Below are 13,987 nucleotides of genomic sequence, written 5' to 3' on the forward strand. Positions count from 1 at the left end.
CTAGATTATTTCTCGAATGTTTTCCAAATGCACATACTATCTTCATGTAATTTGGACAATTTTTAGAAATAAGACAACTATAATTCAAAACTTTGTAGAATACCAGCGAAAATTTTGCTTAAAAAGCAAAATTGCTTAGTATTAGAAAGTACAACTACTTATACGTAATATTTTTCATTAAAGTGAAAACTAATATTCATTAGTTTTGTCAGAAAAATTTCTTAAATTTTTCAGCTATTTTTGTCCCTATCGTCCGTAGAGGTACGAGAAATACTGAACTTAGACAATGTTATGTATAAAATTCGCTCAGCTTAAACAGAAAACGGTTAAATTGTGCATAAGACTCTCAATGCTTAAGCATAAAAGATTAATTAATCATTCTGCTGAAATATGAAACGACTAGTTAAACAGTCTCTGCTTGAGCAGTGTATTTTAGCAAAATCTTTACCATTTTATGCTTAAGCTGTGCGAGTATTATTCACTATCTTAATTATTTTATACTAAGGTTGTGTAGGTTTTGCACACAATTTAGATTTTTTTAAGCAGAAGCTATTACAGTTTTAGTGAACAATTTTAACTGTTTCATATTAAAGGAGAAGATGATTTATAAGACTACTCGGTTTGTGCTGAGGTAGTGCGTGATTTGTGCACAATTTCTACTGTACCGTTTTCTGGTTGTTTCTGGAAAATTTTTCAAATCAATCTAAAAATTTCTAAAATAAGGTATTCTATTAATAAAATTATCCCAGAGGGTTTCTAGAATTGATCATACGGAATTTCTAAAATTAATCCTAATGCTACTCCCACAACTTTTAAATTTAGTGGAATTCAATCGATTAAAATTTTACCTCTTATACTATCACACTGGTATTGTCTACATGTAATTGTCTTTTTTGTCAAGTGCTATTGATTTATTTCTTTCTGAAAGAGTAAGAATTAATATTTCGATTAAAAACAGAGCTCTAATACTTTTCTTGCGGACAGATAAAATCAAGTAGGGGAGACCTGGGATGTTTGGGCCATTTTTATCGTGTTTTCTCTTTGAAATATTATTCCAAGGGACCAGTAAACTGTTTTAGAATTTTTATTGCCCGTAGAATATCCATAAGTATTTACTTTAATAAAAGGATTCGATGGAGCTCAGAAAATAAATGGACTTTCTTGGAAGAGGGGAATGTTGAATGTGTAATTTTGTCACTAACATCCTCGATCTTGGGCACAGAAGGACAAGAATAAGGATATTCGTGGCGCGGTTTTTTTCTGGCATAAAATTTGGAATTTATTGGAAACGTAAAAGATAAATGCTGCGCGCATTCTGCGCGCATAAAATATACTTTGCGCGCTGCGTCGTAAAAATTAGCTTGCGCGCACTCCGTGCGCAGATCCCTACTAGGAAGAGATAGTCATCACATGGTGTAACTCAACAAGTCACCACTAGTTGGCGTGCTACGCATGTCATCCTTCTAGATTTGACAATCATTTTCACGCGCCAACCAGATTTCTTTCTGTGGTATGAAACCTCCATCATCCGAAGCTTCTAAACCTTCCCCTACTTAAACTTGTGACCCTTGTCAACATTATAATAAAGTTCTTTAGCGATTCAAATCATAAGGAAAAGCATCCTGATGAATTTCCTTGTAACAACCGATTTTTGAATACTTTGTAAATCGCTTAAAAATCCCTCAAAACGTCACAATAGACAAAAATTAATTATGGCTTTATAAACGTTTAATTACCGAATTATAAAGAATTGAAACCTGTTCAGATTTGTCAGGTTTTCAAAGACCTTTTGAACTAACCCAAAATTGTACAAATCGATTCAGAAATACGCTCTCTGCAATCTTTTTAATCCTTTACATTGAAAAAAAAAATGGTAACGAAGTGTTAGCTTAGACAATTTACAACTTACCTTTCCATTTATAACTGCCTGGACAATAATCACTTGTGCTGCCCGATGAACTTCATGGATTTCACCTGGTAATGGATGTCCAAGACCAGGATCAAACCACACAAGATCACCCTCTGTCCAATCCATAATGTTTCTTAGTCCAAAAGTAAATAATTCCCTTTAAGAGTTAATTTGAAGTATTCCATCCGTGGTGTTTATTAATTGTACATCTGAAAGGATGTAGTAAATATAGTTATCAATACCTACTTAGTAATAATTCACTACTAAATAAATAATCTGTATCTTAGATCATTTAATGTGTTAGATGTGTCAAGGAATCAGTAAGGCCGGCTTCAGGCTAGAGGTTTAGCCCAGTTTCCGAATGTCTCAAAATCTTAAATTGCAAGCAATTTTATTGCTTTTTGAGAGCCTAATTGGTCATGTGTCCTGAATAATTCAATCCTAAGTTAAATTTTTCCAAAAAATCGTAATTGATAAGAAATTAGATCAGTTAAGCCATTTGGCTAATCCTTAAGTCTGAAGCCCGTATAAGGGTAGAGCCCTTAAGCAATTGCGTGAATGAGCGCCTTGGCCGCCAGAAGTTTCTTCAGAACCCTCAGCGTTCCTCCTAACGATCTATTGTATTCCCTATGACCCTTATGACGATCCAACATGAAATAACTCTCAATACTAATCCTCTCTACGATCCCCTCTCGAAGGGCTAACTCACAGGATAAGGGCCTCGACAGACCTGAGGATTAGCCGAGAGACGGCTTAGCATAATTTTATTCGAAATAATGATTAAACTACATTTCCATAATTTTCCACTAGGTCGTTTCTCGGTTTAAGTTGTAAGTGTGTCTAGGGCATAACACTAGGAACACTAGGAGAAATCGGCGCCGCTCCGAGAGACATCTAGGACGTTAATTCAAATACTAGTGCTAAATACTAGTGGAAAAACTAGTGCTAACAAAATGTTAGAAAATTCCTGGTGATTCAAAGAGGATTCGCTTCTAGAGCTTTTGTATCCTTTGTATCATATGAATGTCCTAGATCCTTAATACCATGGAACACTCTGCCATAATTATCTCAAAACTGTTTTTTAGTCATTTCCATTTAGTTTTCAGTCCGCAAGCTTTATTCATAAATCCCAGCTTGCAAGACTTACCTCTGCCTTTCAAATGAATAATTAAATTTACAAAAATATTTAAAGTATGTAGTTCAATATGTCACCTTCATTGAATGTGTGATTCATGTGATGTTCGTAAAAGCTGTCAAAAAAAATCGGCAGCACAAATGAAGAGACAATATTGTAAGTATCCTCTCTAAATTTTGTTGGTAAATATCACGTCAAATAATATTATTGTAAAAATGGCACACAAATTCTTTTCCCCCTCTCTCTCTCTCATCATGAATTTCATTTGCACATCATTTGACTAAAATAACACACATAGGGAAGTGATTACCATATATCGATAGCTAATAAATGTGTTAAAGCAAATTTTGCATAATTATATTATATACAAAATACCAAAGAGTACACACATTTCCAGTATTTCAACTTATGTATATGTACATTCTTTGGTGTGGCAGTTTTATGGTATGTAGAAACTATTAAATAAATACATAAAACTAAACCCTAAGGCTCTATGCGCCTCGGGTCCTGAATAAATTTGTTGAAGTTAGCCACGTTGCTTGGTGTGATTTTTATTGAACTTTTCAGAAGGAACTTTTAGTATCTTTACACTGACACAATGTTTTTGTATTTTTAATCGTGAGATATTTGTAAAATTAATTACTAAATTACAAAACTTTTTCTAATCTCTAAAGGTTTCAGGAACTATAAAATTTGAAGAAATAATAACGAAATTATAGTATGACCACAGCCTCAATAAGATGAACTGAAGATTTAAATCCGTTTCTTTATCTGAGTAAAAAGTTGACAATTAGAAAGAGTTTCAAGCTTCGCACACAATAAGGCTTCGAACACTTCATATTTTTCTATATATTTTTCTATTGGGTTTTACGGGTTTCAGACAAGAGGTTTAGCTTAGTTACTGAATACCTCGAAATTTTAAATAACAAGCAATATTATTAACTTTTTGAAATGTAATAGATCATTTACCTTTAATGTCCCATTCTAAGTAAAAATTTTCTAAAAATCTTGCTTGATAAGAAATTACAGAAATTTAGTTAAATTTAAAGCCAAAAGCCCTATTAAATAGCTTTTAGACTATTCAGACTCGAAGTTTAATCACATGATTTAACTTAAATCACTTCAAATTAAGACAGATTATTAAAGAAAGTCTGAATTACACCCAACGAAATTTAATTAAGAAACTTGCATAAAGTGGGTGTTGTAGTTCGTGTAGATCCGATCAGTTTAACATTTTTTTGTACAATATAGGTCTGTATAACACCTTTTTCTATGGTAGTAAACCGCGCCACCACCATCCCTGTCTACACGAAAACCATTCTATGAAAATTTGGTCAAAACTGCCGCGAAAATTAATTAAGTTCGCCACTAATTTTTTAATTAAAACCTAGTGAAAATTTAAAAACGTTTTTTTTATATTCTATGCGGTCGTCTGTATTCAGAATAACACACTAGAAATGATTTGTTATGACTAGCACACAATAACTTTTGTTTGTAAACATGTTTTCAAAATTTCCTATGAGAGAGCGAGATGACTAGATCTAGATCTCACTCACTCTCATCGAAATGTCAAAAACATGTTTACTAAACAAAAGTTATTGTGCGTTGGGCATTATGCTCACATACTGTTTTTGAAGTGGCTCTCCAATAATTTCCGTCCATACCCGTTTTATGACAGTTTCAGCGCTAAAGTTGGATTGTATTGACAATTTAACTAAAAAAAATTTAACTGGATAGTATTATCCACAGGTTTTTCTAATGGATTTAAACCCGAACAAAGCGCTGACTAGTCAGAGACCTTCAATTTCTTCTCAGAAAACCATTATAAAACGTTTTGTTTTGTTGAAAGATCAAATCTTTCAGGAACTGAGTTAAACATTTAGTCTAAACACCGCTTTAGGGCTCAAATAGATTCAGGCTGACGCTCAGGAATATTTAGCATGTAATATTTAACAGTGAAGGATTAGGTAAGGGTAAATTATGCAAAGGACCTCTGATCGATGATTCAAACCCTTAAGCCTTTGGGAGAAATTCGTACTGCAAAGTTCTACAGATTAAGTATTCTCGACAATCAGCTTTAAAACTTTGTAAAGTGCGTTTTTAAAATTCCTGAAAAATTAATAATTCCTGAAATTATTCAGGAATTATTCTGTTTAATATAAATATGTGTGCTTCAAGGAGCTAAAACTGAATGAACGGGGTCAGTAAGGTCTTTAGAAGATTCTTTTACTTCTTTACTAACTTTTTAGTGGAAATACAGATTATGGGTATTTTGCTGTAAGCTGCAGTAGTAAAAGACCGCCCATATCATGATACTTTCATCGTCAAAATCCCTGCTCGTCGATAACTGACGAGCAACTAACTGCAATGTATGAAATATCACACTAAAAAGCTGTTTGAAGCAGTAATCAGTTATATTGATGGGAATTATAATACAGTAGAGTCTCGCTATAGGCCATCGCTCTATAGTCCACAATTTATCGACCGTTGATTTCAAAACACTGATTTTAAGTTAGGTTATGTTTTTTAGTATGCGACATGCATAATTACTTTAATATTTTTGGCAAACTTTATTAAGTAGTTGTGATAATTGTGATCCACAATGAAGAGAGCAAGGACAAGTACCACAATCGCAATGAAAGTGGAAGCCGTCGAACAATTTCAATACTAATAGTCGTTGATAATTTTAAAAAATGATATGGACTATAGTGCGACCCAAGTGTCAAATTTGAAACGAAATATGGACTATAGCGAGACTCTACTGTACATGAACCTAATTTTCCCTGCCCAACACAGCAAAAACAGACACAATTTTACACTCGAGACACTTCGAATTTTTCAAATAGGAAGTACTGCGGCCACCATGTGGACGAAACGAGAAGTAGGAATGACTTTTCTTTGGCTTTTCGAAACCGATCTTGGATTTTTTTTATTCCAGCTGTGAATGAAGCTACTCTGAAAAAAATGTCTTGTCAAATTAACAAGAAGAGTTTGTCAAGAGTATGTTCTTCCATACAAAATATGAAAAAGTTGTGTCAAATCAGCGGCCAACTGGATTTTGTTAAAAGTTTGTCAAAAGGATGATTTTCCATATAAAATGTAAGAAAAAATTTTGTCAAACTGGTAAACAACATCTTTTCAATAAAATTTGAACAAAATCCATTTGTCAATATAACTAGATATTTTTTTCGGAGTATTAAGGCTTTCTTTTTTATAAAGTAGGTGCCGGTGACTTTGACCCCCCACCTGTTCGTAAGCTTTTCTTTCATTGTAATGTTTAAGAACGGTTCTCACCGATCAGACATGGTAGATTAGATCAATAAAGACCATCCGTAAATTCTAGAAGCAAAGAAAAGCTTACGAACAGGACGGTGTCAAGGATAAAGTTACCCGGACATACGGTATTAAATTTCTTGTTGTCAGCTTACGATTTTGTTGACAATTTTCTGATTTTTAGAAAACAGTTTTAGGTAAGAGCTTAAGATTTTTTTGGACAGCGTGTCCATAAGTATGTAACGCCTATAAGTGATGACTCCACCCTACGTATGAAAATTTTGTAATTTATAAATTTATGCATCCTGTGGATGCTTGACATTACAATCTGTGAAGGAGTTTTCCATCGTTTTGATTTGCAGTCTGATCTTAAACGCTAAGACAGCGATTAACACTAAAAATCACAATTTACTTAGGGTGGAATCACCAGTTCTCGCCAGTGCCCCACTTCTCGCCACTTGCATTGAAATCGCTATTTTTCGCAATTTATGAAATAAATGAGTCGCAATTTTTTTGTATTGTTTCTGCTTCTACGCATAGAATCGAAAAATAATAATTATTCGTTTTGGATTCACGATTTTGATCACTTTTTAGAGCAATATTTTAAGCAAGTGCATCGAATCCAACATCTCTTACCAAATGTACTAAGTGTCGTCAAATTTTCATCAGGCCAAAAATACCTATTTGGGTAAATAATTTGTCTATTGAATATTTAATTGCACTTGTGGAATACATAAAATTTGTATTTAGTCAATTAATATTTCATTTTATATTATTTTTGTATAAAAATGAGGCATGGCGAGAAGTGGTAATATTCTGGAATTGATTTTACCACCTGTCGCCATATCTTTTCAATAGGCGACGCTAACTTCACTTCGTACATTCTCAGTTGTCAAATCTGCATTGTTTACTTTCTGCAAAAGCCCCATAATTTGATTTCTCAAATAAAAACGAAGAAAAAGCATTTAAAGAGAGTAATAATAAAGTAATCACAAGGAAAGAGAAATGGTGAATGTATTCTTTTCATAGCATTGCCTAAAATAACCGAGTGTGGTTCTTTTCAAGTGGGTGGCGAGAAGTGGTTACAAATTTTACAAAACTGGCGAAAAGTGGTAAAAAGTGGCGACGAAATGGTTATTTTTGCATTATTAATAAAAATCAGTTTTTTAAGTAGTCCAGCGTTATGTTCTAGGATTATTGTTTTCACGTATCTAGAGCCAATACATCTAAGTAACTTTGTGTCAAATTTGACTTATCTTGTAACAAGGATTCAAAAGTTATGATTAAATGAATTTAATTTTTTCCTAAACATGGCGATAGCCGGTTATTCCACCCTACGTCTTGTTACTCATAAGTTAGCAAAACAAATTTCCTACCTAAGTAATAATAATAATAATAATAATAAGTTTATTGGTTCATGCCCAGGATACAGAAAGTAACGTGTAGGACTATACAATAGCTCAAGTGTAGTGAATAAATCTAAAAAGGGTTTAAACTTAAACTTTCAATTGAATCTGAAACCGTATAACCCAGATAATAAAACTATCTATTTGAATGAGCCACAGGGCTTATCACTAGCTCTTAATAATAAGCTACCATTAGTTTGCTATTAATCCATTGCTTGACATGCATGGATTGAATTGTCAAACGGTAAACAACAATCTTATTTACTATTTACGCCGATTTACGCACTGTACTTACGCACATTTATCTTCATTTATATTTGTATAAAATCACCCATTTTCTTCTTAATAAAATTGAAAAAAATATCTTTTATAAAAAAATCTTTGAAATTTGTGCGGTAGAATAATTATTATGTCATAGTCATATTAAAAAGCAAAAAATATGCATAAAAACATTACGTTTGGAATTTTTCATTGAATATAATGCAAAATATGTAAGTGTCATAATTGTCTGCTCACAAATATTGCTTGAAATACCGTAAAATAGCAAGTTAAGTCGATTGTATCAGCAATTGTGCTAACTGGATTTTGTGTATTTTCACATACTCTCAAATGATGTCTCCATTTTGGCATACAAATTTGTTTTTCTGGCAGTTTTTGCATATCCGATGAATTTTTTGTTACTCTTTCGGTTATTTGTTGTACAAAATGTCGCATTGATCGTTGATTTTTTATTGAAAGATGATTAAAGGGAAAAAATCTCTTCTGAGAGGTATTCAGTTACCATAGTTGCTGATACTAACAATGCTATGTTTATGTATGTAAGTAATACATATATAAACTTGGTATACACTTTACTTTTCATATGCAATTTTTCTAGTAAACTAGTTTGTCTGCTTTTGAACTTATACGAGCAACTTAACTACACAACAAGTTTATTACGTTATATATGTAGGCACACACTTATACACAATAACATATAGCATTTATATCTCTACATTATGGGAAATTATGTCGGTACATGTAGCAGTGGTAAAAGGCGTTGTAAGGTCTTAGAATCCTAAAGATTCAGGTTCGTCGTCTCATTGGTCATTTGAATCTTTCGTTTGATTTTCATTCATTAAGAATGTATAATGGAATGATATAACTTTTTGCATTATAGATCTCAAAAATGCTATGATTAATGCATGTAGATTTGGTAATATGGGTTATTTAGTAATAAGAATAAAAGTGATTTATGTTTTTTTCTCACATAAAAATAACTATTCAACCAATGTAAATCATTTGGTTTTTGTCGTGTTCGACTTTTTCTTCTTCTATTCTCATCTTATATGTAACTATTGTGGTGCTAAGAGAAGACAAGTAAAATTAATTAATATTAAAAAAAATATTTGCAATATTTTAAGAAATATTCAACTAAAATAGAGAAATGAATTGGAAGCAAAGTGTAAAAATATCAATTCATCTAATAATTGAAAAATTACAACAAAAATTTCACACATCAACAGAATTTTCCACGTCATCAAATGTAACTACGAGTTTTCTCAATGCTTGATGTCATCCAATAGATATTACACATAAAAGCATAAAAACGGAGATGTGTAATGTGTGAAGAAATTTAAATAGATATATGCATATAGATTTTCGTTTTCCATTGCCACGATCGAAAAGTTTAATAAGAGTGTCACGCCTATACGAAAAGAAACCCCATTTATTGCATACCTGAAGTCTGGTATGAGCAAAGCGCGGGGAGATCGAGGAAAAGAGATTCCAGGTGAGTGTTGTGTTGGAGAGTGCGAGATTGGAATTTCAAAATGGCTTCCACGACTGAATGACTGTAAATTGGGTGCGGATTTTTTCCTTCAATCGGATTTCATTTGTTAAATTTTACTTAAATATTCCGCACTGTACTACTTAACATCCGATTGTTCTTTCTTTATTATCATAAGAGATATTTCGGAAGGAAAATGGTACATTTTTCCATCTTTTCCATGATATATGTCACCCATTCAGAACCACTAATATCCAGAGAATTAAATATTATACATAATATCCGTAATATCCATGTTTAGATCGATTTCAGGCACATTTCACACACAAAAAGAACCATAATAAATATAATTATTATAAAAAAAATACAAAAAATAGTATTGCAATCACCCTCAAAATTCACCTTTTTAGTATTTTCATCCGAAACACAAATTATATTTGAATTTAGAACATTATGCACTTTAACTAGACTCTACAGAAATTTTAAAAAATATATATTTATATTAAGAAAAAAATGATCAAAGCTTGAGCAATTTGAAACGATCTTAACTTGTTGAAAGAGCTGAAGCAACTAACCACAGTATTTACAGAAGCGTGTATAAGTTTATACATTTACTATAAGAATTTCAATAGTTGCCCGTGGAACAGAGCAAGATAGTTAGACTACAAGAGCAGTAATCAAGCGGCTTTCTGTACACATACCAACAGGTGGAAAAACTCCAACACACGTATCAGTCACCGTTACACCACAAAAAAATACAATCCCAGGTGAGCACACTATGTAATCCACAGACAGCCACTTGAATAAATATTTGTGACAAAATGATCGACGTCTCAGGTGATCGAAAGGTAGTTTTAAAGAAAAAAATTATCACCCTGCAAGCTGATAAAGTAAATAAATTAGGCCATTGACTTTCCCAGCAGTTAAATACCGATTTGATAAGTACTGTGAAGTAAAGGTTTGTAACGCTGTTTGTTCAAAGTTTGTCAAAAGGATTTAACTAACCTTTACCCCCTTTACCTGTACAGATTTATTTTCAGAATGGCACATAATCAAAACCATCATGAATAAATTGACAAAAATTCATCAATATTGCATTGAGAACTCGATACAATTTTGCAGTAGTGAGGGATTTGTAATTTAGCATACATCGCCTTCTTAGCACAAAACCAACCCCAACACGGTAAAAACTTTTGGACACTGACCAAAATATTGGAACAAGTTTTCCTTGGAACAATTTTTTTTGGAATCAATTTGTACCTAGATAAGATATTTGTTTGTTCCAAAAAGTTTTCTTTACAGTTTTGTTAGTTTTTTTTTGGAACCGTCTTGATACGGTGGAATATCTACAAATTTGAGTTGATTTCGTTTTGTACAAATTTGTTCCTGAAAGTTGGAATAGAATTTGTTGCACTCGGCTATTTTGTTCCCAGTGTCAGGAACAAATTGGTAGAGTTGAGTAACCACTTATCGCCACTTTTAGGACAAAGTGAAGTTTACTTTATTATAACTTTTGACCCCTTATTATAAAATAACTCAAATTTGACACAAAGTTGCTTAGATGTATTGGCTCTAGTTTCGCCAAGAAAATATTCCTCTAATTTAACGCTGGATTACTTAACAAACTCATTTTTATTAACAATGCAAAAATAACCACTTCGTCGCCACTTTTTACCACTTTTCGCCAGTTCTGTACACACTTCTCGCCACCCACTTGAAAATATCTAAAATCGATTATTTTAGACAATGTTATGAAAATAATACATTCAGCATTTGTTTTTCCACATGATCACCTTATTATTACTTACTTTAAATGATTTTTCTCCACATTTATTTGAGAAATCAAATTATTAGACTCTTGCAGAAAATAAATAAAGCAGATTTGACAACTGAGCATCTATTAAGTGAAGTTACCCGGCGGGACCAAACTACGTATAAACTGTGTATATACGTTGTACGAATACTCAGTATCATCATGTACGCCCATACATTTTACTCAGTACTATTTGCACCAAATGAGACCCGAAGTGTGCTTTGGTGTGAGTGTGTCCGTGTGAAGTATTATCTCTTACAGAGTAAATACGCAGTACTACATACATCGTAAATATAATAAAAACCCCGTATGACAGAAAATGCTGTTGGCAGGCGTGTTGTCAGCTGTTTTGACAACGGGAAATATTTTCCATTGAAATATTCTGTTTACAAATTATGTGTTACAATTATTAGTAATTTCAGTGATTATAATAATATAATAATTATGCGACGCTGTGTTATCTGTAGAAAATAGTGAAGTGAAAATATTAAAGAAGTTGCAAACCTAAAATACGCGTGTTTTTATTCCATTCTGTGAGTGTTTTTGCAAAATATTTTTTTTACACGATACTTTGTGATTATCTAAATTGTTCAATCGTTGCCTCTGGTTAAATAAAATATATTAAAATCCTTGTGACTTCTATAATTTCGTCAATATTTGGAAATAAAAACGGCAGGTGCATGTGACAAGTTTGTTTGGTCGCCATTTGGTCGTGTGCGTCTGTATGTGTGTGTTGACAGTTATTTTGCAGTTACAAGTACGTAGTTTATACGGAGTTTTCGTACAAATATGTACTCTCAGTACAGAAATACGTAGTTTATACTGTGTATGTGAGTGAACTTGTATTTTTGAATGACAAGTCCTCATCAAATACATAATACATGTGTAACTATGTATTTTTCCTCCACTAATAAGTCGTAAATACATTGTATGTCATGTGAACTGTGTATTTTGGGCCCGCCGGGTAGCGTCACCTATTAAAAAGGAATGGCGACAGGTGGTAAATCAATTTCAGAATGTAACCACTTTCCGCCATGGCTCATTTTTACATAAAAATAATATAAAAAAGAAATATTAACTAACTAAATATAAATTTTATGTATTCTACGAATACAATTAAATGTTCAATAGACAAATTATTTATCCAAAATCGTAAATTTTGTTCGATAAAAATTTCATGACACGTAGTATATTTGGTAAGAAATATTGGCTTTCAGGCACTTGATTAAAATATTGCGCTAAAAAATACCCATACACTTAAATTCAAAACAAAAAATAGTGTTTTTCGACTTTACAAGTAACAGCAGTAGAGATACAAATAATTTTACAGTTAATTTATTTCACAAATAATGGAAAAAATTGCGATTTCAATACAAGTGGCGAAAAGTGGGGCACTGGCGAGAAGTGGTGATTCCACCCTAAATTTTTTTATAACAATATTATTCCTATACATCTGTAACATATTTGTTCCAATAATTTTCGGTGTCCCTGGACGAGGTAATATTTGGAACGAAATTGTTACTCATATGGGAAATCTTTTTGTTCCCATTGTCGGGAACAAATTCGTGTAAGTGATCTCGTCTTACAGTTAAGGCTTATACTTCAGTCGAGATGGATTTCGGTGGCGAAAGTTCATAAGGAACATCAAATAAAAATCAACTTGAAAGTGTTTTATACAGACGCGTGCATGACGAAATCATATGGGAGTGCTGGCAGCAGGAGAGGAAAAGAATCTCGAATTAAAAAAGTGAAACCATGTAGCACGAAAATTTCCACAGATTTGGCGTCCTCTTCGCTTCGGTGACGGGTGACTGAGTGTGACAGGAGGAGGGATACGATTTTATACTAGACGAGCTATTTATTGGAACAAATTCGTTACTAATATTGGGTATCTTTTTGTTCCTCTTAGAAGGTACAAATTTATTCTAAAAATTTTCGGTGTCCGTGGACGAGCTACATTTTGGAACAAATTCTTTACTAATATTGGGTATCTTTTTGAGTCTCTTAAAATGAACAAGATTATGCCAAAAATTATGGTGTCCGTGGACGAGCTAATTTTTGGAACAAATATGTGCCGACATTTTTTACAGTATATATCAAAACCGGAGATCAATGGCAAAGACAATCGGAACCAATGCCCCTATAGCTTAGTTGCTAGAGTATTCGCTTAGACAGCGATAGGCCCCCAGTTCAAGCCTGAGTGCACGGTAAAAAATTTCGGCACATATTTCTTCCAAGAATTAACTCGTCCACGGATACCCAAATTTTTGGAACAAATTTGTACCTTCTTGGAGAAACAAAAAATCTTGTTTTCTTGTCGAACATTTTACAAATATTTACGAACAAATGACAAAATTTTACGAACATTTTTTGTGTGTTTAGGAACATTTATGAACAAATGTTTGTAAAAATACAAAAAATGTTCGTCAAATGATCATGTTACGAACAATGTTTGTGAAAAAAGTACAAAATTGTACGAACATGTTTGTGGATTCTACGATTCACGAGCATTTCGTAACTTCCCTATAGGAATGCACAAACATTTACGAACATTTTTACAAAATATTTTTTTTCTGTGTAGCTCTTTTTTTTCAAAGAGAATATTTTTGTGAAGCAGTCAAGCCGTTCCATGGATCTATTTCATGGATTTGAAGGATATTCAAGGATTTAATTTAAGAGAAAG

General features: G+C 32.7%; 1 protein-coding gene across 1 annotated transcript in view; it reads right to left on the reverse strand.

The window, feature by feature from the left end:
- LOC129803744 (unconventional myosin-XV) overlaps window positions 1-13,987 on the reverse strand; it is a 60,326-nt gene that overhangs the window by 43,767 nt on the left and 2,572 nt on the right. The window contains exon 2 of the mRNA XM_055850513.1: window positions 1,910-2,118. Coding sequence (XP_055706488.1) covers window positions 1,910-2,035 — 126 coding nt within the window. The 5' untranslated portion in view covers window positions 2,036-2,118. The remainder of the gene's footprint in view (window positions 1-1,909; window positions 2,119-13,987) is intronic.

This window comes from Phlebotomus papatasi, chromosome 2, assembly GCF_024763615.1.
Source record: "Phlebotomus papatasi isolate M1 chromosome 2, Ppap_2.1, whole genome shotgun sequence".
NCBI classification, from domain to species: domain Eukaryota; kingdom Metazoa; phylum Arthropoda; class Insecta; order Diptera; family Psychodidae; genus Phlebotomus; species Phlebotomus papatasi.